General features: G+C 42.8%; 3 protein-coding genes and 1 non-coding gene across 4 annotated transcripts in view; 2 read left to right on the forward strand and 2 right to left on the reverse strand.

Annotated features, from left to right (window-relative positions):
* The window catches only part of SYNE3 (spectrin repeat containing nuclear envelope family member 3), an 82,193-nt gene extending 78,539 nt beyond the window's left edge, over positions 1-3,654 (reverse strand). Inside the window, exon 1 of the mRNA XM_056345012.1 lies at positions 2,965-3,654. The gene's annotated coding sequence lies outside the window, so the exon portion shown is untranslated. The remainder of the gene's footprint in view (positions 1-2,964) is intronic.
* LOC130153316 (small Cajal body-specific RNA 13) lies at positions 1,583-1,855 on the reverse strand. The gene has a single exon (XR_008823320.1). It is a non-coding gene; the product is annotated as a small Cajal body-specific RNA 13 (non-coding RNA).
* A 657-nt stretch (positions 3,655-4,311) lies between the features above and the next one.
* On the forward strand, positions 4,312-12,485 carry GLRX5 (glutaredoxin 5). The gene is made up of 2 exons (XM_056345020.1): positions 4,312-4,685; positions 10,349-12,485. The coding sequence occupies exons 1-2, from the start codon at positions 4,376-4,378 to the stop codon at positions 10,525-10,527; spliced, it is 489 nt and encodes a 162-aa protein (XP_056200995.1). The 5' UTR covers positions 4,312-4,375; the 3' UTR covers positions 10,528-12,485.
* A 4,869-nt stretch (positions 12,486-17,354) lies between these two features.
* The window catches only part of TUNAR (TCL1 upstream neural differentiation-associated RNA), a 161,877-nt gene continuing 154,658 nt past the window's right edge, over positions 17,355-24,573 (forward strand). Inside the window, exon 1 of the mRNA XM_056347811.1 lies at positions 17,355-17,761. The gene's annotated coding sequence lies outside the window, so the exon portion shown is untranslated. The remainder of the gene's footprint in view (positions 17,762-24,573) is intronic.

Genomic DNA, 24,573 nt, shown 5'->3' on the forward strand with positions numbered 1-24,573 from the left:
AGAGCGTTACTACAGAGGCATATTCTGAGATCAGTGTCATTAAGAAGCAAGCTTGCAGTCCAAAGTGTCTCATTTGAAGGTCCACATTCAAGCTTGAACATGATCTTCAACTCTATTTGTTAAACGTGAGGCTCCAGCATCTGTCCTTTGATTATTAACAAGACCGCTCTGCCAAAGGCATCCTTACATAAACCAAGTCAAAAAAACTACCTTAGATCATGCAGAACACCCATCAGTATCAGTTAAACTGACTTGGGTAATTTCATATATATTCTTCGCCTTTGTCATTATGAAATTGACCGTTGTATTTTAAAGCCAACACAAACACCCTTTCTGGAATAGGCTATAATTCCATAAATATTATCTAATTACCCATCTAGTTCAGAAACAAACTTGCTTATAGGTCTCCAGTTTAGATCTAAAACCAGGAAGTTAGACGCAGCAGATTCCAAAATGTCAATTTCCAATGGGACCTGAATTTCTACATCAGTAAAATCCCTATAACGGTCCTTCATTTCTGCTGTTTGTAGCACAACTTTTTCAAACTAGCACATCTTCAAAATAACCAGGAACTTTTAACAGATGTGTCTTCAGCATTCACAGTTTACGCATCCCACACAGATTTTTACTGCGCAGTCCAAAACTGTAGGTACATTTTAAGCATTCTTAATGCTTTCAAAACTTCAGGATATGATGGTGCCAGATGTTGCCTTGATGATATGCTGAAATTATTCACCTGGTATGCAGAACAGCCGGAGCTCAAGCCACCTCACTGAAAAGCTTAAAGAGGCAATAAAACCACCTAAGCAGAGCTCAATTGTTAAGGCACAAGGGACTGCGTTTCCAGGCACTATCACAAGACAGAACACCACACATATCTGACTTGGACACAAAGAAGTGTCCTGTTCTGATAAGCTGAAGTGAGACTTTTCTTCTGATCTTTCTCACCAGCTAATTTAGCTCCCTGCTTCTTAGAAACAAAAACACCCCCTCTCTCCTGACAGTATCATTCTTAGATATCTACTTTCTTGTGCACTGTAGAAGAACTTCAAACCACTAATTTGTAACTAGTAATTCTATTCAGCAGCAGAATGCCTTGAAATAATTAATCTGTGACTGAGTGTTAAGCCCTGCAGTTTGAATAATGGTGCCTTGATTACTGTTTTCAAAATGAGGCGATAGGTCTTCTAACAGGAACATCAGCAAAATGTCAGGAGTCTTATGGAAATTCCATTAATATTTCTTCCAAACAGATGATTTAAAACATTATCTGGAAAATACAAGAAGTTTCACTTAGACTGATAGAAGACTGGAGCACACAACAAGTAATTATCTCTTTGTTTCTAGAATGTTCTAATTGTTCTAAGTCTTATCAGTAGGGAAGTGTTTATCCACTAATAGAGTGCTGCTCCACTCTATTTGCCTAATCCAAAAGCATTTCACCATATTAAATATTATTAAAAAGCATTTTGTTAACCTTAATATTATCTCACAGGTCAATCTCACAAAACTACAGTGAGTAACTACAAATTCAGGTACTTTTATTTAACCCAGTACACAGACTTCAGAGAAGCTTTCTAACATTTATAGCAGTTTTTCTGTGTTCAGCAGGTGTTACTTTATTTGCTAAACAATATCAAACTGCAAGATTGCTCTTACTGTTGATAGATCAATAATGACATGGGATAAGTCATTATCTCCGTGGCAACAGAATCGTAACTGTTAGAGGAATATTGCGCATGTTGCTGCTGGGACTCTTACAGGCATGCCTCGGCTTCCTCACGCAGGTGCTCTCTCTGCAAGCCTGGTATGCCCAGGGTACTAACAACCAAGGGCATCTCTTGGACTACAGAGGATTAAACTGCAACTGCGGTTACGTTATTCCAGAACGAGCATATCCTCACAAGGGTTTATTACACTTCAGTTTGATGTCCGATTTCACTTAAGATTTCCAATGAACCATCTCCTTGTAGAAACAGCTAGAATGGAATTTGGGAAGGCAAATATTCATATCCTAACTTTTTTTTTTTTTGAAAGATGACATTTTGTTGCCTTTAAGAATAGGAAGATATCTTTCTTTTTATTCCATTTTCATTTAATTCCCCTCTGACTCCCCAGCATCTTAAGTTGGCAGAAGGCTTTCTGCTAGATTAAATGAACAAACAAGACCACTGGGACTTAACACTTACTAAGCCTGTCTGTATATTGTACAAGTTCAACAAATAGAAAAACCTATTTTTGCTTTGCAGAATTTATTTAAGTTTTATCTAGCATGAACTATTTTTTTATTTTTTTTTACATATTGCACAACCTTACACCACATTAATCATAAGATATATACCACAGAAAACAAAAACTTCTCTGTGTCTTGATCAGCATAACTGTGCCTGGCTTGTAATGTTCTGTTGAAAACAAAACATACTCACACAGAAAACACACAACGCTCATAGCAATACAATATGTGAACTTTGCTTTTAGATTCATAACAGTAAGTATTTCTTCATAAATAAATAAATATACTTTCAAATACTGCGGCAACACTTGTTTTATTCATAACCTATTTACACTGGATGACAAACTGCAAGTTTGCCACAATTCCCTTTGGAATGTGTTCTAATTAAGTTTAAATAAAAGGCAACAGAAATGATGCCTGAAGGTAGTTATATAGAGAATGAAAAGCGAGGTGTCACTCAAGCATCAGCCGGATTCCACAAATACCAAGAACTAGCAAACAGTCTTCTGAATGCTGAAGGCAAGCTGGTCTTGTTTGTAAAGTTCTCACATGAGCAGAACCAGGTGGAAAAAACCTTTTTCTTTAGAAAGGCAACTAACAAATGGCCATTAGTACACCAGAAGTCCAGACGTTAAAGCTGCAGTGTAAATTAACACTCAGAAATACTCTACTATTTGTCATTTGTGATAGAGTGTGGTTTAGTCAAAAAACTTTTCAACACTTCTACTTACAGGATGGACCTGACTGCTGCAGACCTCCATGCTCTGCTCGAAGTTCTTGGAAAGAATCCGGTCTCTGCCCAGGAGCTCCAAGTTGGCTGTACACACCGCTGTTGCAGTACGTGTTCCGAGTTCAGCATTTCTCTGGCTGATGCTGGGCAGTTCTGCGTATCTTCCACCTTTTGCACATGCAGCCACCCAGCCCAACCTTGCTCCCACCTCCTCATCTTGCTGCCACCCCTGCCAGCTGCTCCAGTGACAGATCAAGCTGTGCAAAGCTACCGGTTGCTCGGCTCTTCTCTCCTAGCACTAAAGCAAAGCATGCAAACACCTGCTAGTTTCTCAGCGATATAAACAACCTGCTTCATTCCATTTTAAAAAAGCAACCAAAGCCGAGCCAGTGAAGGCAAACAGGTCAGACACAGCCAAAGCTGCCAAGGAGACAGACTCATCCAGCACTGCCAGCTGCCTACGGTGACAAAAGGTGCCGACTCAACAGCGCTGCTCTTTTGAGGACACACTTCCACCGCTGCAAGTCGCACACCTGAGCATGCTGCCCCACCAGCAAGGTTCGCCCAGCCCAGGCGGCCGACACACCAGCGCAGCCCGCCCCTTCACAGCCCCGTTCTCCCCGGGATTCGTTTGGGCGTCCAACACCGGTTTGACGCCCGGCTCGCCCCCGAGCCCCCACCGCAACTCCCCCCCCCCCCGCCCCCGCGGCAGGCGGCGCCGGGCACATCCCCCGGCTTCACCAGCCCGCCCCGCGCCGCTCCCCCGGCTCCGCTCAGCCCGCGCCGCTGCCGGGGCCTGCCCGCACGCCTGACCCGAGGGGAGCTGCTGAGCACGGCGACGGCCGCCCGGCGGGCCCCCCTACCGCGCCGCCCTCCCCTCCCTGCCGCCCCGCGGAACCGGCGGGGAGGACGGGGGGCCCGGGCGGCCCCACGGCGGGGAAGAGCGGCACAGCCATCCCGCCGCTGCGCATCAGGCAGGCAAAGGGCGGCTGAGGCGCACCGAGCCCCGCCACCACGAGCAGCCGCTACCCGGAAGCGGAAGGAGCTCAACGCTAACCACGCAGCCCCGGGGCGTCCCGAGCATAACACCGCACGGGGGAAGCCTGACCAATCGTAAACGCGGAGAGGGCGGGGATTAACCAGCCCATGTTAGATTGACGGGTGCTTCTCCCAATACAACATCAGAGGCGCCGTTCCCTCCGCATATAGGAAAGCTAGCCTCGGGGTTGCTGGGTGGGATGAGGTTCTCTGTATCTTCGCGGTACTGGTTGTCGCTGCTGATTGGCGTGTGAGTGCGCCTATGCGGAGGAGACGCGCCCCCGCGATCTCTCCCACTCTCCGCCAATAGGCGGGCAGCGCTGGCTCGGGGCCGGCGTAGCGCGGCGGGGCCCGGCAGTGGGCGGTGGGGCAGCATGAGCGGCGTTGTGCGGCTGGGCTGGCGGCTGGGTGCCGCTGCCGCGCGGGGCCGGGCCGGGCGGCCGCTGAGCCAGGCGCCCGCGGGGGGCGACGAGGTTGGCGGGGCCCAGGGCGGCGGCAGCGGCTCGGGGTCGCGGGAGGCGGTGGAGCGGCTGGTGCGGGCGCACCCGGTGGTGGTGTTCATGAAGGGCAGCCCGGCGCAGCCGCTCTGCGGCTTCAGCAACGCCGTCGTGCAGATCCTGCGCCTGCACGGCGTGGAGGACTACCGCGCTCACGACGTCCTGCAGGACCCCGAGCTCCGCCAAGGTCAGTGGCGGGCCGGGGCCGGGCGCGGCGGCTGCCGGGGTCACCTTTGGGTGCCGCCCCCCCGCTGCCGGGGCTTGCGCGTAGCCCGAGCCGGGCCCTGGCTGCTCCCTCTGAAACGCCGCCGTTATGGGCCGGAGCCGTAATCCCGACGTACCGGTTTTCCAGTGGGAAAGGCCCTCGGGAGGCTCCGGCGTGTGGGACCCTGCTGGCGGGCCGGGGTTGCCTTGGCGCCGCTGACTCCCCCCCCGGGGGGCTGGGGGGCGCCCGGTGGCAGCCCCTGCCCGCTTCTCCGGGTGTCACCTGCTTTCCTCGCTTGCTTGGGCTTTCGGTTGGGTTGGGCTGGGTTGGGTTGGTGAGCAGGTCCGCATGCCGAGGTTTGGGAGTTTGGAGTGGATCACAGGGATGTGCTGTTAAGGTTGCTCTGCCTGGACGTCCCGGTTTGGTTTCCCTAACCCTTACTATGTCCAAGAGCGTCTTAGTTATCAGCCGAATGCCTTTTTAGCTTACAGGGTAACTCTTGGAGATCAGGCTCTTTGTGCTGCACGGGCTTGCCTAGTTAATAAATACAAAGCTGCCTTAAAAGACTCCTGAAATACTTCATTAGCAGATCATTTCTTCCCCGTGAACAGCATGGTGAAATTCCGTGAATGGTTTGGACTTGTACCACTTGATTCCTTGCTGGCACTGCCCTCTGGGGTTCTTTTGATTACAAAATTATGCTAATCGTTTGCACAAGAAATATTTAGTAATAGTTTTACCATTGCTGCCTAAGTGGTAGGAGCAGTTCTATAGAAGCTTTTTTGCCAGCTGTAGAAGGCTAGTACTCTGTTCTCGTAATGCTTTTCTGCCTTCTTTGCCTATTCAGTGTGCATAGCTTACTGTTGAGGTTTTATGTGGCTATTTGAGAAAGTTTTAAAACAACAAAAAAAATAATAGTGTGTAGCAATTTGTCATGCAGGTGCATGGCATTAACAATCCTTGTCCAGAATACACTAAAATGTGCTTTAAAGCCACGTGCTGGCAGGTGCCAGGTGATTTCCTTCTTCTGTGGTTTTGGTATCATTGGACTTGGGTCAGTTTTTCTTCAGCTTTTAGCTGAAAAGCTGATTTTTTAATCCTTGGTTGCTTTTCAGTTCACAGGTGTAATAGCTGATATAAGAGCTTAAATACTGGAATTTGTGCGTGATGACATTTTTTGTTAAAGAATTTTGGTTTTCAAGTAAATCTACTGTCTTTGGTAGATGAGCACATCATGGTAGTTTTCTAAACTGTATTTACGTATCTGAATTTACTAGAACAAACTCAAACTAAACAGGAGGAAATAAAACCTTGAAATCAAGCCATTAGCATTTCACTTTTGGTTGAGAGGGCTTTTTTGAGTCCTTCAGCAGGCAACGTGTGTTTAAGTTATAATCTCTGGGGACTTGACTATGTGAATATATAGTCTCTTATTCCTATGTAACAGGAAGATCTCCCTTCTGAGCACATTACATTTTTCCTCCACATGAACTCTGGCTTGTGTTAGGTGATCTGAGAGGTTATTTCCCTCCTGGCTATCTGAGCTTTAAATTGAAATTAGTGGTTTAATCCGGACTGTTTGGCTAAGCCATGCTGAATGCAGTAACAGAGCGTACACTTGCACAATATCCTGCAGGTTCTCAGGTGCCTAAAAAAGTTGTTCTGTTCCCTGCCATGCACCAGCTTTGGCACTTGTCCGACTGCATGGAGAGCCAGCTCAGCTTATTAACTGGATCACTGGGCATACGAGTTGAACTCGGTTGTTGTACTGTGAGGTGAGTGCCAGAGCCAGAACCAGAGATGGAGCTTTGACGAATTGGGGAACAACACAGCTGCTTTCAAGGCCAGCAGGCTGACATACTGCTTCAGCTGTATTACCTACTGCACCCTAAAAAGCCAGTGTGTGCCTGCTTCTGTGGATGACAGTCTCTGGCAGAGGAGAGGGCAGGGCTGCCAGAAGCTGTAGCTCTGTAAGTTTCCAAGTGTGATGCAGCAGTGACTGCCTGAAGGCCCTCTTTGTCTCCTCTGCGATCTGGCCTCAGGTGCTGAAAAGTTCAATATACCCCATGTGATGCTTTCCTAAGCCTTCTCTGCAGACGTAATCTGCACTGCGTGGGGTTAGTGAGGGGATGCTGAACCTTTAGCTGTGCACATATCAAATACAACAACTAAAGACTGATCTGCAAGGAGATTGCTGTCTGTGAGCTGGTCACTAGCTTTGTATTCACCTGAGCATAACTTTAGTATCTTAAAATGTTAGCTTAAAAAATTGCATAAGATTAACTTAAAACGTAACTTAAATATCTTTAAAATTTTCATGAACGTAACTTAACTGTTGGACTTGATGGTCTTAAAGGTCTTTTCAGCCTAAATGATTCAATGATTCTAAATGTTTGCATATTATGTATGATTACACGTTTGCAGTAAGAACAGGCTGTCGGAGAGGTGGTGATTCAGGCATGTTTGAAGTGCTGGTTGGTTTCTTTCCTGTATTTATTGAAACACCTTACCTTCTGGTTGTTACAGTTTGATTGCTGAAACATGTCCTGTGCTGAAATATGGCAAGCTGTAAAACAAAAACAACTCCCCTACCTTGCCTTTTCACCTAAAAGCACATGCAGATCTGTGAAACTAGATAGTTGTTGGTACTTCATGTAATTTATCTGAACTTGAGCTATGTTTCCCTGACACAAATCCATCTGTATTGAAGATGCTTTAAGAGACCTTGGCACTCTTGGACTCCATGGCAATTCAAGTTTTGTCTAAGTTGTCTCTTCCAGAAGTGATCCTGCTCTCCGCTGATGGACAACATGAGGGTGGTTCAGGTCACTGCAGCAGCAGAGACGCTTGGGATGACATACTGGAAAAGTGGTGGTTTAAACTGGTTTGAATTGTTGTGATAGTTCACCCTTGGGTATTTTCATTGTTGCTTTACATTACCTAAGCATGGGATGCTGCCAAGTGAATGATCTTGATACTTCCTTCCACCCTTGGGCTAGCCTCCCCTAAGTCATGTTTGCACTTGTACTAATGGTCTTCATGAAAACATGCAGCTTTTTGGAGAAACTGCGGTAGGAGTAAGAGTGGTTGCTTGAGTCAGTTCTTTGATGTGGCCCATTGTTCATTAGTGTTCATGCTGTCAAGAAAGAGGCTGAGAATTGGTAACTGGAGTTGGGGAAATGGGGTGGGAGTGCGCTGGGTACCCCTTGCACCGATTCTGGTTTCACAGTCACCTTAAAGTGTGCTAGCCCAGCTGTCAAACTGTAAACCTGATCTGTGGAGGGTGGTTGTAGAAAGCAAACAGTGGTTGAAGGCAGAAGCTGCAGCTTCTGAAGCACAGTGGGAAGTGTTAATCTGCAGGGAGGGGAAAGGAGATCCCTTTGGATGGGGTGCCTGTCTGTACTGTGGAGGGATTCACAACAGCGCATTCCGAGTGCAGCGAGCATAGACAAAGCTAACTTGCTTTAGCACTACTGACATAGTGACTGCTCTACTAAGCTAGGAGTTGGTTAGCCAGTTCAGGTGTTCAGTTTGTAATCTGGTTGTGCCCCAGCATGAAGGCATTTAAAGCAGTTTGTCCAATGCATGAAATACAGCACACGGAGCAGCTAGGCTGGGTTGTATTCATATTTTTATCTGAAGTTGGAGACATCCTTGAAAGTACTGTCAGCATTTCTATGTACGTGCAGTTGGGCCCTTGAAAATATTTCTGTGAAAGAAAAATTAGTGTAAATACTACCCTGGAATGCTTATTAGCAGTAGGTTTATGATGCAGAGCCCTTGGTTCTCAATTCATGTTTAGCATTACCATATCTTAACAAAACCAAACCCTTTTTCATGTTTGCAGTGTCTTCTTTGAGCAGTAGGGTTATCCTTAAGCATGCCTTAATATTGGGACTCAAGTTTTTCATCACAAGGATTATGGGTTAAAAGATTTTTAGGACAGTTTGAGCTGTTCTGAGTACTTAAAGGCCAAGAAGAGTTTAAGAAAAGTACTGCTAAACACAAGTTGACATCAAAACTTAAAATTTCTGCAAGCGGTATCTAAACAACTGAGAGAGGTTTTAATGAAATACTAATGAAGTAGTTACAGGTAGTGATACTGGAGATTAGGTTAGATGGTTATGAGTTCCTTTGGCCTTGATTTATATGCTAAAATTGCTGTTTTGGACTTTGGAAGCATTGGTTGTCCATGCACAAAATCTGAAGTCAGAATAAAATCTCGCTGATCTTGTACTTAATGGTTAGGAACACTTTGTCACAACAATATTATTTTTTTCTGGATTACTATTATTTTAGTGGATTTATTTTTTTTTAACACACTGGTATTTAACTAAGGGGAATTACTAGCTCTGTTTCATTTTTTATGCATTAAAATCTTAATCCCATTGTGTATTTATGCACTTGCGCATATTTATTAAAATACAGTGTCTTAAGTTCCAATAAAGTAAGCATAATTTGCTTACACGGTTATTTTTTTTACATCAAGTATCTTGGGGTTTACCTTAACATTTTAATCTCTAAAGAATGTATTCTAAGGGGAAAGCAAATTCCCCTGTGTTTTCTGCTACACAGGTCTAGTATTTGTTGTTAGTACTTTGACAGCCTGTGCTAAAGCTAGTACATGCTTGTTTAGAGGGTTGTCTTCCAAGGTGAATGGACTTTGATGATCTGAAAAGACATTTCTGTTGCCTTTAGGCTTAAATTTGCTATATGGTATTTTGTGCCTTTGGTAGAAAAATTCCAGGCATTGCATGTTGAAAATGTACAAAAATGTTGAAATAAAAACTTGGTATCTAAAAAAGTGCTAGAGGGCTTGGTATAAGAGCATGCAGATGTACAATTTAGTTTCCTCTGCCACAGAAATAATGGCTTTGTGTGAAGGGTCGTTTTAAAAGTGGCAATTTAGATCTAATGATTCTTCTGTATAATTTTGTGTCTTTAAGTACAAGTTGGGATTCAGTTTATACCAGCTGATGAGTTAATATTTTGGATGGTCTTAGGTTTGTCTTCTATGGAGTACAGTTTTAAACTTTAATTCTATAATTCATAATTGTCACTCGAGCTGTTTTGTTTAATGAGTGCTTTTTTTAAAGAGACTTCAGCCTTTGTGCCCCTCCCATGGGCTGTAAGGTCTGGCAGTAAAAGATAAAGCAATTTGAAATTCATAAGGCTTCTAGAGAAGCAAACATATCATGCAGTTGAACTTGCAGTAGTAAGTATAATTGTGTGAATTCAGAAGAACATAAAGTATTTTAAAATCCCTTTGGGAAATATAAAGGATAAGTGAATGTAAACAGTCCTCAATATTTTTCAGAACTTACCATTTCTGTAATAGATTGAAAAATCATACTTGGGAGGGAAAGAGACACTATGTTTTCCCAGCTCTTGTTTGAAGTCAGTATAAGCGCTGATTCCGTATCTTTCAACCCCCATCTTTGAATGGGAGTGAGAACTAAACCTAACTTTAATGTAGTTTACTCATAGTGCTCCTGTTATCTATATAAATTTTTGCCCTAATGGGAAAGAAATGAAAATGTCAGTAGTACTGTCAGGTAGAAGCAATGTATTCTGTTTGAAATACCATTCTATTTGGAGAGGAGGGGAAAACCTTTAATACTTTTTTTTTTTTTTTCCTTATGCAGGAATAAAAAACTACTCTAACTGGCCTACCATCCCACAAGTGTACCTCAATGGTGAATTTGTTGGTGGCTGTGATATACTCCTCCAGATGCATCAGAATGGGGATCTCGTAGAAGAGCTGAAGAAGCTAGGAATCCGTTCAGCGCTTCTGGATGCAGAAAAAGACCAAGACAAAAAGTAAAATGGGCAAAAAAAGATACAGTGACAGGAATAAAGCAAATCTTCGATAAGAACTTGTTACCAGTAAAGCCTTATGTACTTCAGCTCAAAGAAGGCATCTTTTTGAACTGACACTAAGATTTATCTGTGAATGTCTGTTAGCTCATGGTAAATGTAGTGATGTTGGTATTTTGATTTATGGATATTGTGAAAATTTGAGTATAAGCACTGCACTGTAAAGCATACATTTGTGGAAATTTGTGTTTTAGAAAAGAAAAAGTTCACTTCTAAAAGCATTCTCTTCTTGATTGAAGTGGAAGTAAACCAAAAGAATGAATAATATTTTTATGGATTTTGAGTGTGTGTTTTGCTGTTCTTTGATACATGAACCTACGCAAATAGCATATGCATTCCCTTGCTTCTCTTGAAAAAGCATTAAGTAACAGTGCATCAGTTTTGCTGAACAACTCCTGATGATAAGACTTCCTGAGAGCCTGTAAAACTTCTGTAATCACATATGGTATACGAAAAAAGAGTCTTCAAACAATACAGGAGAAAAAAGATTATATGAGAGTGCATGAAATAGTAACTTTTATTCCAAAGGGTAAAAATAAACAGACTTGTACAAATATATGTATAATGGTCATTATTACTTTGTAACTTTCTGATGGCTTTTAAAAGATTGCTAAGAATTGTGCCTAAAGATTTTATAAAACCTTTTCTACCTCTTGCAAAGCAGCTTTCCTCCCTGCTTATGTACTTTGTGTATTGCAGTTCCGTGTCAGTGCTAAAATGTGGGAATTGTTTAAGGCTTCAGTGTTCTAGCCTAAAATAGTACATGAGAATACTTCGGTTACTACTGTAATCTTGTATTATTTGCTAGTTACCAAGTTATCTTTTTATATTTGTTGTATTTTCTTCTGACTGCAGTGCTCCAAAGAATATGGTCTTCAAACTTGGGATTAACAGATGAAATATTTCACATAGATGAGTGCAGCAGAGGGGCTACTGATGAGATAAATATTTCTTTGTGGAAAGTCTTTAATACCTATGTAACCACAGTTCCCTAAGTCAAAACAAATTATATTGACCAGTGTAGCTTCAGCTGTACAGCAATACTGCTAAGGTTAAAAGCTAACCAAACTGTTTCTAAATGCAGTTTACTTTTATTAATACAAACCAGTTTGCATGTGAATTAGGCAAATGATTTGAAATAAACTGTATTTCTTTTTTTTTTTTTGTCCACAATAGTTCCTCTGTATTTTAAATGATTAATGAAACTGATACTACTTTTGATTTGAAACCTAAAATGTTTTCCACTGCATAGAATAGAAAGTGTGGTTTAGAGAAAGGAATAATTATGAATAGTCAGGGGAAAAGGAATTCAGGACTGGAACTTGTAGACAAGAGAGATTTGAAGTTCAGTTCTAAATCTCTCCTGTCCACTTGAGCAAGCTGTCCAGTGGAGAAACTATACTGGTACGTTCTTCAGAGTATTTGCCAAAGTGGTTACAGTAAGCTCACCATACAGTTTTAATGCAATTGGTATCACCAGTATTAAATATAACGAGTATGTTCTCTGTGTACTCTCTTGTTCAGGACAGCTTGCCAGTACTGGTGGAGGTGACTGAATGACCACTGAGTATGGGTAGGTTACATCCAGCGGCTGTTACTTGTGGCTGTTGGGCAGGGAGACATGAGTGAAAGATTTTTGTGTTTGTATACCACATCACATTGATGAAATGCAAAGCTTTAGGCAGAGATGAAGGTTGGTTCAGAGCGTTTCAGCATTACCTCTCTTTGAGTTAAATAAGATTTCTTATGGCTAATCTTTCACAAGTAGTTTTTTCCATTCCACATGTCAAATATTTAGTAAAATAAATGAATTTCAGAAGTCTTCGGTTATTCATGTCAAAAGACCTATTGAAATGGATGTACACAGTAAACAGAATAAATAACAAAAATCCTTTTCTGCTTCAATGGTTAACTCTTTGCCTGACTACTAAAAAAAATATTAAAAAACCCCAAATCTGCTGTTTCATAGAGCTCTATTCTTTATTCTTCTTCAAAAGCTGAGTATTTTTCAGTACTATCTGCTAGTAGCTTAACATAAGGTAACTGTAGCATTGTAAGGTCATTCTCCTCCAAGCAGCAAATTTTTTTTTCCCAGCATTTGTTCCTGCTTTTACCAAAACTGAAAGTTTTTCTACTTCCTGTACTTCCTTCCCTGTGGCCTTTTTAGTTTTCCATTATTTGGTTAAAATTTTGCATAACGTATATAATAGTGTTTCTATCAATTGGAATATGTTGCCATTGTACAAGTAGCAGCAACAGCAATACCGTAAAGTGTCTGTGCCAAAGCCACAAGAGTAGGGACATAAAATGTGACTTCTGCCTGCATCCCTGTGCAGTCCATATCTTTCCAGGCCCTGTGTGCAAGCAGTTGTTTTGCATAGTACATCTATATAAATGCTCATGTTAATGAAACTGTAATAAAAAGAACCACAGGTCTACTTAAATTGTAAGACTTCAGATGCTCACAGAGAGTCTTATTTTGGGAGTTGACACAGAGTATTTTCCCCAAGAAAGTAGTTGTCAGGTTGATAATTTTAGAAGGTGGGCAGTATTCTGCATTGCGCATCAACTTTTGCTGTCCCTCAAACTGGAGGCAAAAGGAAGCACATGCTTCCAATCCAAAAGGGTTGCTGCAGCAAATGACCTGATTTTTTTGAGAAAAAAATCATGCCTCTCATAGAGAGATTTGCACCTGCTTTTCTTGTGCTCTTTGGCAATGAGAGAAGGCAACTGATAATATGGACTCTGGGGTGAAAATCAGTGGGTGTGCTGAGTGAGTAGTGGGGGGCTGGTGCTAGCTAGAAAGGTCCATGAGGAGTCCCTGGTTGAGATGATGTGAAGGGTTCTATGCAGTCAAGGGTGACTTGTCCCCGCAGGAGGAGCAGCTTGTCGGGGGATGTGAGGGGAATGATGGGAGGGCAAACACACTGGCACTGCTGCTTGTTCTTCGCCAGTTACTCTGCAATAAAATGATGACCAAAGAGGTAATAGTGCTCAGGAACATGCTTGGGAAGGCTGGCTGAAGGTGCTGAGAAGGACAGCCAAGAGGAAAGATGGGAAGCTGCCCTTGACATCTTTGGTGAACAATGGAGCAAAGCTACCTGGTATTGAGTTTCATCTGCTGGGGTAAGACTAAGGCAGGTGTCAGGGCTGTGCATGAGCATTGCCACCTGTAGGGTTTCTACAGATCAAAGTTGGTTGTATGGTGCTGCCAGCTCCAAAACACCACCTGGTCCAGTTCCTGCTGTTCGTGTTGTAGCATGTTGTACCAGGCAGGTGTTCTGGCTGGCTGCTTCTCTGGTGAGACTCTTCTTGTCTCATTTTGGCTGTATTGCACTGCTGAGGGCTTACAACAAGGTGATTGCATGTAAACTATTATGTATGACTGTTATTCTATTATTATAGGGTTGTAGTGTGAATCTTTGCCAAATGGAAACCATTATCATTATTATTTACATTTTATTCTGAGGATGCCCTTGGTGCTGCTGCTGTAGTTAAAAGGCTGAGCTGAGTGGACCAACCTATTCACCAGATCATAAATTAAGCTAATCCTTTGCAACTTGTAACACTTCTCGCCTCTCACCTATAAAGCAAGGTGGTTTGATTTAAGTAAATGAGATTGATTGTATTCCAAAACCAATCCGCTGTTCTAACTCTTCCCCAAAGAGAAGGGTTTCTTTGCTTTTCTTGAATTGGTCCTGGTGGTGAGAAGCAGAAGGAAGCATGTTACAAACACTTGTTAGTGAGCTGCTAGTTCTGATTTCAGAGACTCCAAATCAGTTAAACCAAAAGTTGTTTCCCTGAGCAAAAGATCTTAATGGGTTACATGGTAAGCTTGTTTCTCAGCCCTAATGACCTTTTCCTTGTTTTAATTTTGCTGGCAAGTGTTCAGATATGGTCAATATTTTCCATTGCCTGCCTACGTTAAAGAAGTTTATACAGTTTAAATGCCATGAAATATTTGAAGTGCCTTTATTTGGGTCTGATGATATGGAGGCTTATTTTCATGTTGAGTTCTGTGATTGTCTTTACAAAGTGGGCTAGAGATCTTTGCCAGGGTTTTTCCAGGAGCCTGTCAATGCTAACAAAGCGCGCAGAAAACAATCAAGCATGAGAATGTGAAATCAAAGAATCATGCCAGCAAAAATCTCTCCTGAGCTGGCACCAAGAATCCTAGCAAGGCCCTGTCAATGCCTGCACCTAAGAAGGGCAATATTAAAAAGCAGAGCTGGCAGCCTGAGCAATAAATCCCTGTCTAATCTGGTTTGCATGTTCCTTCTGCAGAAACCAGATCTTCTTAGATGGAGTTTTTCAATATCCGTATTACAGGATTGTGTAAGAAAAAATTGCTCATTAGTTTCAGGATATGTTACCTCTTAACCAGCTTCTGTGAGCAAACTAGGAAAGACAATAAGGAGAGTTAAGGAGACTTGGAAGGTTTTCGATTGATAAGTGTGCTGGTGGGTCGAGCTTGCTTTTTGACTGAAAGCGTTGAGATGAAAACACTGCCCTGGAAGAGGCTGTTTGTTATTTGGTTTTGACTTTTTGTGGGGATGCTGCTTGTTTTGTTGAATAGTTCTGTCTTAAAGCGTTGCTGTCCTTACATGGCCTGATCATGGCTATAGAAACTCCTGATAGATTTAACTACTTGAGGCCTATCCTGATGTATCTCTTGGGAAAAACAGGTTTTAGTTACACAGGTAATAGGACTGAAGTAGCTAAGTGGATTCACGGTTTATTTTCAACAAATATTTTTTGTTAGTTTTTTGAAAGGTATATGCCAAAACTCACATTTTATATTCAAATTTTAACTGATTTAAGCTAAAGTAAAACCAAGAACCTCAACAGTTTGTGCTGTTTCACGGGTGGGGGAAAACCAGAGTAGTTTCCAGGTCATGTGTAACTGGTTTTTGTGTGTGTTTTGTTGGTTGGTTTCTTTTTTTTTCTTGAATGGTTCTTGAGAAGCTTCTTTGTGTTCTTGTACTAAAAGTATCAAAACCAGAATTACGATGTTGTATACCCTGATTGATTTACAAGTGAGGGAAGAGATTCTGATTTACAATTTTATTATGCAGATTCTTGCTCATGCCTGGTTTCCCCGGAAGTAAGGGAGTAGGCCAGGAGCAAAGGTAGTTTTAGTTAGAAAGACCATCGTACTGTATAGAATTCATGGTAGTTGTAGTGCATGGCTGAGAGGAACGTACAGTGCTGTATGTAACTGACAAGCATTCATATCTTCACAGTTTTGAAGATCACTTATTAATCAGCATAATTGCTTACAGGACAGCAGGCTGCTGGCTTGTGCTTTTTTCTCAAGGAGAAAGAAAATCTTTTAAAGGTGACTTTTATTCTCACCTGATATTAATGTTTTAAGACCTTTTGAATCAAAGTAAATAAACAAACTAGACTTCCTTGAAGATGGAGGAAGTCACTAGAAAGTTTCCTCTAGCTGTTGAAATATATGCTATAATTTTCAAAGTACGATCAGAGGGCCAAGTTCAACACTAATTTTGAAACAGCTTTGCCAGTTAAAGAAGTTAATTCTAACAAACAACAGAGGGACAGTGATATTATTTTTTTAAAATTGTTGCAGCTGCCTCACATAAAAAGCCATGAGACTGCTCCTGTACATACACTGTGATGCTGGTATGTGTGTCTGTGATTACATGTTGTCTTTTCTAATCTAAAGCTCGCACAGGAGGCATACTTGGCATCTCTTAAAGATGAGTAAAATTTAACTTGGCATCTACCAGTGAATTGAGTCAAAAGGGGCTCTGGAAGAGTGTTGAATTAGAGAAAAAACCATGGAATTGCACTTTTTAAGCTTGTTATAGAAGTACATTTTTTAAGGTCTGAAAGATTTTATGCAGAATGCAGCCTCAAAAGAGTGAAGTAGGGAATGTGAATCTTTGTTTTGCAGACTAATATAAACCGAAATACAGAGTTATTTACTACTTGTACTGTAACAGCTATAGAGAGAATAAAGTTTTGGAGCCTTTAGTCTTAAACCTATGATCTAGTGAGTGAAAAACACATGCTACATGGGTACAGGGATGTCTCAACAAGCATTTTAGAGCTTTCAAATACACACTACTATGAATGACTTTGAAATACTACTTGTCAGACAAGATTTTCCCATTGAATGGTAATACTATGAAATTTCATGTTTCTGTTCCTATCCTCCATTTCACTTGTCTAAATTCTAAACAGCTATTCAGTAGATTTAGGGATGGAGGGTTTTTTAAGTTTTGTTTTAGGTTTGGGTTTGGTTTTTTTTTTGTTTGTTTAAAGAAAATGTAGGCATTCTCTGAGAAGCAGTGCTTTTTGATTATTTCAAAGAAATGCACTCCATAAAGACTGGGTACATGTTAAAACCTTCGCAGCTTGGAATAAATCAGGTTTAGGGCTGAATTTAAGAATGTTTTGTACTGCTGTTTTTAAAAATATACAGAATCTAGGATTCTTCAGTATTTCACGTTTACTCATCTGTCTGTGATGCTCAGTGAGAAACGAGCAATAAAATATGAAAGGGAACAGGTGCACAAAGACTGATGCTGCCTGAAAGGAAAGCCAATTAAAAGCAAATAACCTAAACATTTTAGGTGGCTCCAGAAGAGGGTTGTGGAAGGTCTCCTTGGGGAGATGCTCTCGGGGGGAGCTGCTGGTGGAGTGGCCGAGGCCACCCAGGAGATGGTGCTGTTGAACCGGGGAAGCGGCACAGCTCTGACCCAGAAGCATCTTTCAATGCGGTCCTCCCTGTTTTCCATCTGTGTTTCACGTTATTCTTTGGAGTCCTCGTTTTCTTTTGGGAGAAGGTACCAGTGTTGAATCCGGAGCGTATCCCGGTCTGGTATGCAATGCCATTCCCAGACAGACAGCCCTATGCCCTCGATGGAGATGACGCTAGTGCCTGAAGGTGATGTTTTTTCCTTGGACTGCGTGGCTGGCGAGATGGTAACGCTGAGGCGGGGAGCAGCTTCACAGCTCATTGCCCTCATCAGAGCAACCGCCTGAGAAGCACCGTGCCAAAGCCAAGCGCTCGCCGGGTACCCGCTGCATCGCTGCGAAGGGCGGGGAGCAGCGCGCCCGCTCGCCGGGGCTCCTCGGGGACCCGCTGCCTGCCAGCTTCCCTCTGCCGTCCTCTGAGGCGGCCTGTCCCCAGATACACGTGTCTGGGAAAGGTAAGTGCCAGGGCGGCTCTGTCGCTCCCTCGCGAGGACTCGCCGGGCCGAGCGTGGGCTGCAATGCCTTTTCGCCCCTGGAGTACGGCGGGTGCGGGGTGCGCAGGGCAGAGGGTGCCACAAGCCCCCGAGGGCGCGCAGCTCCACAGCACCCTCGCCCCTGCCCTTGGGGCACAAGGCACCCACCTCCCTCCTGCGCTGGTGGGCCACGGTGCGCGTGTGGGTCTGCAGCCTGCTCAGGGCGGGAAAATATGAGGTGGCCAAGAGGAATCTGGGTTTCTCCCAGGCCAGGGTGTCTCAGCAGAGCAAGAGGTCAGATGGATGTGGCTGTCTTTTCTGTTGATTTGTGTTTCATTAGCACCCTCTGGTTGGGTTCAAAGGCTTCACGTCTGGCCAGGAAAGAACAGGTCAGCGGGTGCCCTGGGAGGGGCTGTGGCAGCACGAAGGCATGAGAGTGGGTATTTGCAGAATATTTACTGGAAGAGTTCAGTGAAGGCCTTTTCCCCAGTTGCAGGAGGGCTTACATCTCTGGCGTTTCTGCACGCTTAAACAGACAGTAACTGGGGTTTTATATGTGGTATAAATCAGCAGCTCCAATTCCCCAAGTCTACCTGAGCTGTTTTCTGTCTCAGTGGGTATTACCAAAATTAGGTCTTTCTGCGTTCCGGTGCAGAGGCAGGAAGCAAGTCCACTGCAGGTGTTTGGGTGGCTTAGCAGGCCTCGCGAAGCGCAGCTGCCGTTCTGCTGTGGCGCCATTATGAGTGCCTTGCACCCAGCTCTGTGGCTGAGGTGAGCGTGGCCAGCGGCGGCAAGGGGACAGGCGAGGAAGGAGCCGTCCGCGGGGAGGGTGGCCCAGCCAGGCCGTGTGTGGACCCTCCAGGGAGGCCGGTGCTATGGGAATCTAAGGACTATATCTGTTGTGCTGCATTTCATTTCCTCTCTTCCTAAATCATTGACAGCAACTCAATGGCCAGAGGTAGGATGATTTTTTTAACTGGTTGTTGGGGTTTTTCAACTGCTTGCAAACAATAAATGATTTAAAGCTCAGCTGACACTTTGTGGGGGCTTTTACTGCATGAGGAATCATTTGGCAGGGCATGAGGAAGGAGCTGTGGAGAGAAGGGGCTGAGGAACAATGTTTTCCAGTGGTTGTTAGGTGTGTCAGCAGCAGGAAGTCAGAAGAAAATACTGAAAAGGCCTCTTTTAAGGAAGAGCAATTTAGGAAGGAGCATAGCAGCAATAAAATAGCCCAAAACAAGCCTGTTCAAATACCTTTGCTTTTCATGTGAACTTGAGGTATAGTTCAGCTTGCTGTGCTGAGGAACTGTCAAGTTTTAGGGCTGGAGCTGGCTGTTGCTCAAGCATCAGGAGTGAGTCCTGTTGAACAGGAGGTGGTTTAGGGCTCAGGCCACAACTTTAACTTGGCCAGCATGGTCTTGCACATCTCTGCCTCTGAAAGATGAGATCTTCCTATGTATTCAAGGGGAGTCTCAGCAGGCACTAGACAGTAAGTTACATATTTTGTTTTAGGGACCATTTTGCACTGAACTCTTGGATAAAGTGCTAAGGATCAGCATAATGTCTCAAACCTAGGAGACCTCTCTCTTCTAAGACCCCAAACCATCGAGCTATAGCGTCAGGCTTGCTTTCATCTCAGAAGCTTTGTGGTTCTTTCTGAGCCAGGAACTCTGCAAGTGGAACACTGTGCTCTCCTCCCCAGCACCTGGTACCCTGCCTGGTGGCTGAATGCTCCATTTGAGGTGGCCAGTGCTGGCTTGACCTCCCTTGCGTGCAGCCTTTCCATGCCCAGAAGCGAGCACTATAATTGCTACTACACTGTTGCAGAAAAGCAGCTTCCAGCACCAGGTTGTTACTGGTGTGGATTACACGCTCCAGGTTTGCCAGCTACTGCCTTGTTTCGGCCTTTGGCAGATCTAAAACAGGAGATAGGTGCCTTTTTTTTTCTGCCAGCATGGAACAGAGCCATAAGTAGGTATGGGATTTCAGATCAAAGTTCTCCCTTTTTTACGTGGCTAAATCCTGATATCCTGAATTTTTTTTTTTTGTTCTTAATCTTGAGCAATATGAAGGAAGGAATTGAAGACAAGATTGCATCTGAAGCTGCTAACAGATATATTAATGTAATATGGTCTGGTAGCTTAGTGAGAAGTAAAATACAGCAAAGTGACTGAAATCTCAACTTCAGAACATCTGGGGTTTGGTCACATTGGGAGGGTTAGTCAAGAAAGCTCCTGAGGGAAGAGTACAGGAAGAAAAATCCTTAAAGGTGCCATGACTTCCACTTAAGGACAATAACAGAGTCTGGAGGGCATGTATGTTGCTAACAAAAATAATACTAAGCAAGGAAAGAGGAAACCAGTACAGCTGAATGCAAGGACTGGAGAGTTTTTGGAGTCAAATGGGAATCCTTCCAAATCTGAAAATGTAACCCTAGCTTTCCAATACATTGGTTTATTAATTAACATAAAGACTAGATGGAAGGGAAATTAAAAGGAAATATGGTGGACTGCAAACAGCTAAAGGTATAAAATAAGAATGCTTCAGGTCTGTCTGTCAGAAGAGTAGGAATAATTAATGGGTAGCTCAGAAAATGGATCACTGAAGATTAAAGGCAGAAATTAAGATAAAGACATTGCTGAGAATTTAAATTATTTCTTTGCATCGCTCTTCAGCACAGAGAATATCAGAGCAATACCTACTGGGACTTGCTCTTTTCTGGTAATCAAGATGTGTCCAAAGAAGAGCTGGAACAAATCGATAATTTAAAAAGCAGCAAATCGTCAGCTCCAGATGGTACATTGAAAAGTTCTGAAGGAGCTTAGTATGAAATAGCTCTTCTGCAGCAAAAATATGCCTTCCTTAATTAAAAACAGCTATTTCATTGAAGAAGTGGAGGGTAACAATTTATCCAAAGTTAAAAAGGGATTGAAATAATTTGAGGAAGCACACACTCTCTTTATCCAGACATACATTTCTGTTTTATGAACTGGTTGAAAACAGTATGTAAAGTAGGAAGAAAAATAAAAAAGAAGATGGTGTCATGATAGGATGTAAAAAGCAAGGTTTCTGCAAAGAACAATTATGCCTCGTCATTAATCTGTTGGAACTCTGATTGGGCCAGTCTTGTCGCAGACAAAGCAGAAGCAACCACTGTAGTTTAGATAAAGCTCAAAGGACCTTTGGCCTTTGTAGGATACTGGGAGTCAGAGAGGTGAGCTTGTTGCATACCTCTTGGCTGACGTGACCATGCCAGGCTGCATGTCCAAAAAGCCCTGACCATCCTTGGCATTTCCATGCAGCACCAGTCCCATAACTTGTTCCTGCTCCGCGATGGTGTTATCCCACATCTGTGACATGAAGTCCTGCTTTCAGCTGTTCTGGGAGGTGAGAAACCAATTAAGGGGGTGAGTGATCTGTTTCCACCCTCTGAGAGAGGTTAGCTACAGGTTGTTTCTGTGTGTCTGTTAGGTTTATGAGTCTGAAAAGGTGAATATTGTTGAGAAAGCTGACACACTGCTTTTAAGTTCTACAGAGGATGTAAAGGCTATTCTGGGCAACTACAGGTGGGCAGAAACTAGGAGTTGAGTATCAGTGGCAGCTGTGGTGGGGAGCCCTTCCTGCAGGTAGCACCAAGATAGCTTTGAAGTAGATGCATACATGGGGAAAGGAAAATATTAACAAAAAATTTAAGACTCTCCAACTTGTCAGGTAAAGCCAGGGGCTGGCTGGCTGAATCCTCTTTACCACTGTCCATGTCACTCACTAAAGTATGTACAGTACTATTTATTATATTTTTTTAAGAAGGTATCTTGCATTAGTTATGCAACAGGAGGAATTTTGTACTAGGGAAATAGAAAATGGCAAAGAATCCAACATCAGAATAAGAAGAGGGAATGTATTAATCCCACTCCCCCCCCCAATGCCATGCATAAATTAGTTAGATACAGTTTCAACGTCAACATTAACAACATCCCTGTATGTTTATAGTGAATACTTTGGATGAGCTGAGACGAAAATATCATCAGAACCCATACCTTTACCTTTAACAATGTGACTTTTTTCTATTTCAATTTTATGTAAATTGGGATTATTTGTGGCCTCCTCATGGTGTTCTTTGTTCCCATGTGCTCTTCAAATGTACCCACTTGATTCCATGCTGCCAGTGAAGGCTGACAAACTGCCCATTTTACCCAGAAAAATATCTCAGTAGGATTCTGTGGAACAGTTTAAAAAGAAAAAAAACAAACAACAAAAAACTTCAACAAATATTTTGTGCCTGGACTCTTTGTTAGTAGAAATTAGCAGTTTTCATCAACTTCAACCTTCAGTCTTTTAAGCAGACAACAGAACCACTACCACTTCTCCTTTATCCTTTGTTTCTGCCTGTCAGTCCTCCTCCATCTCTTCTGACCTCTGCTTCCATGTATTCGTCCCTCATTTCTAGGATCTCCCCTTCCTTTCCTGCTTCTCCCAGGTGTGCGATGTTGCTTCTCTATGCCTGCTCCTGCCACCTTACAGCTACAGCTGTACTGACTCTGGTGTCCAGCCAGAGTCAATTATGCCAGCAAGCTAATTAGAAGGCATAGGATGCTATGCCTCACTCTTGATATCTTTGCATCACAGTGTGCTCTGCTGATTAGGAAATTTTTTAATTTATAAATTTTATATATTTATAAATAATACTGATTTATAGTAACATTAAATGAGATAAATTAGGAAAAAAAAAAAGGTTTCTGGAATAACCCTGCTGTTTTTCTCTCTGCTCTGTTCTGTGCAATTGTTTTCATATCAATTAGTTCCAGTATACAGCACTTCTAGTGTTTCTCTGGGTATTTGGTAGGGAACAGCATCAGTCACAAGATGCCTGGAGAAGCATTATATTTATGGGTGATAAATAAGACTCTAGATTTTAGAAAGACCGTGTCTCATCTTTTCCTTTAAATTTTCTATGCAGTCACAGAAGGTGGGAAAGGATGGTGTAGAGGTGCCCAGGACACTTTTAAATTAGCTAATTTAGATGTGAACTCAGTTTAGCCATGGCAGCGTGGTGTAGAGGAGGTTGGCTGACGCACTCAGCTCCACAACAGTCAGGAGGGTCCCACTGCTCAGCTTTTTCAGTGCTCTTTTCTGCAAGAAAAGTCTCCCCTCTGTAATGCCATGGGGTGCTGTGGCTCATGTTGTCACACAGTAGATCGGTGGCTTGACATGACAGTTTGATGATATGCAGGCTTGTGGGCTTTTCCAGATACCAGATCCACAGTAGAGCTGGATTGCTAATACTTCAGGGTCGGTAGGTTTGGGTCCTTCCTTTCCATTTATGAAAGTGCCCATAACTGCCAAAGCTCAAGAGAACTATGAACCTACAAAAAACCTGAACCACTTCTACATCAATGCTATCGTCAAATGTTTCTTTAGAACTGGTTTCCATGTCTGAGTCTCAGATCAACATGCAGTGATCTTGTTACTTTTACACCAGCAAAATAACAGATAGCTCTGACATCTCTTCCCATACCCAAAACTGTTTTGGGCTGGATAACACAACAAGATGTTGGTGATGGTGGTCTAGAGCAATTCTCAAAACCACTTTATTCATCATTAACACAAAGAAAATTTTCCTTCTCAGTAGCAGGACTAATGAGTGGGAAATACAGATTATAGGCACAGTCTTGGGGAAAAATCTTTGTTTTAATTATCAGTAACATCTTATGAACTCTTCTGAGATGTCTAAATTGTGAAGGTTTGGCTAGGCTCCAACTAGCAGAAAAATATAGATATGTCTTCTGATCATCTTTCCAGAATAAGGCAAATTATAACTGTGCAGTTTGTGATTCTTTTTTTTTCCCTGCCTCCCTCCCATAAATATAGGTAGGGCCTTTGAGTTGGTGGACAAGTTGTTTTTAATTTTTTATCCCCATAAATACTGGAATGGGAGAGTGAAACATCAGATCTTGTGTCTAGGAGAAATGGCTACATAGTTTTCTACTTGGAGAAGCCAAAGTTAAAAGAAAATTAAAGCAAATTTTTTCTCATAAGAGGTGTATTACTTTGATCAGGTATTGTGAGGGTTTTTTCCAGAATGCTGAGTTCAGCTGGAACTTTAGGTACTTGGTCACTTTGAAAGTCATGCCCAGGGTTTCTAAACCCAGGCAAAGGGTCGTCATGGTTTATGTAGTAATTCTGGCACTAAGGATGACATAGAGGCTCCCTCTTTGAGAGGGACCCTCTTACTTCAAGGACTTCAGGGGAACTTTGTTGTTTAAAGTCCTTTCTGCTCTGAGGTTAGCTGAATTCCACCAGGAAGCACAGTCCCCAAGTTCAACACAAAATGATGCAGCTCCAAATAGGACACTACATCTGAGTCCCCTCTGGATTATTATTTGACGCTTCATTTTTCTTGTGGAGATCACAAAGAGTGTGTGATAGAGCTCTAAGAGATCTCCTCTAAAGAGCACTGGGAGCTGATATCCTGAGAGGATGACAGGAAACTATCAGTTTGAATTTTATTAGGTAGGCAAATCCTTGTTTCACCATATCAGTAGTTGGGTTAATACTTCATTCTGTTCACTGTCCTGCCTTGATTGGAATTTCAAATTCTGAAGCCAATCTGATCACTCCAATTTAACTTCTGGTTTTTATACTTCTGTTTCCAGTTGACCACATTATGTGCCATCTTGCTTTTTCAGTCTGGATGTCTCCATTTACATCTTTTGAAAAGAAGTCTTTCCTGTTCTGGCAAGCAGAACATTCCCAGTGAGTCCTGGAGGCTGGTTTCTGCAGACTTGACTTTGAGA

Source organism: Falco biarmicus, chromosome 7 (assembly GCF_023638135.1).
Source record: "Falco biarmicus isolate bFalBia1 chromosome 7, bFalBia1.pri, whole genome shotgun sequence".
In the NCBI taxonomy this organism is placed as follows: Eukaryota; Metazoa; Chordata; class Aves; order Falconiformes; family Falconidae; genus Falco; species Falco biarmicus.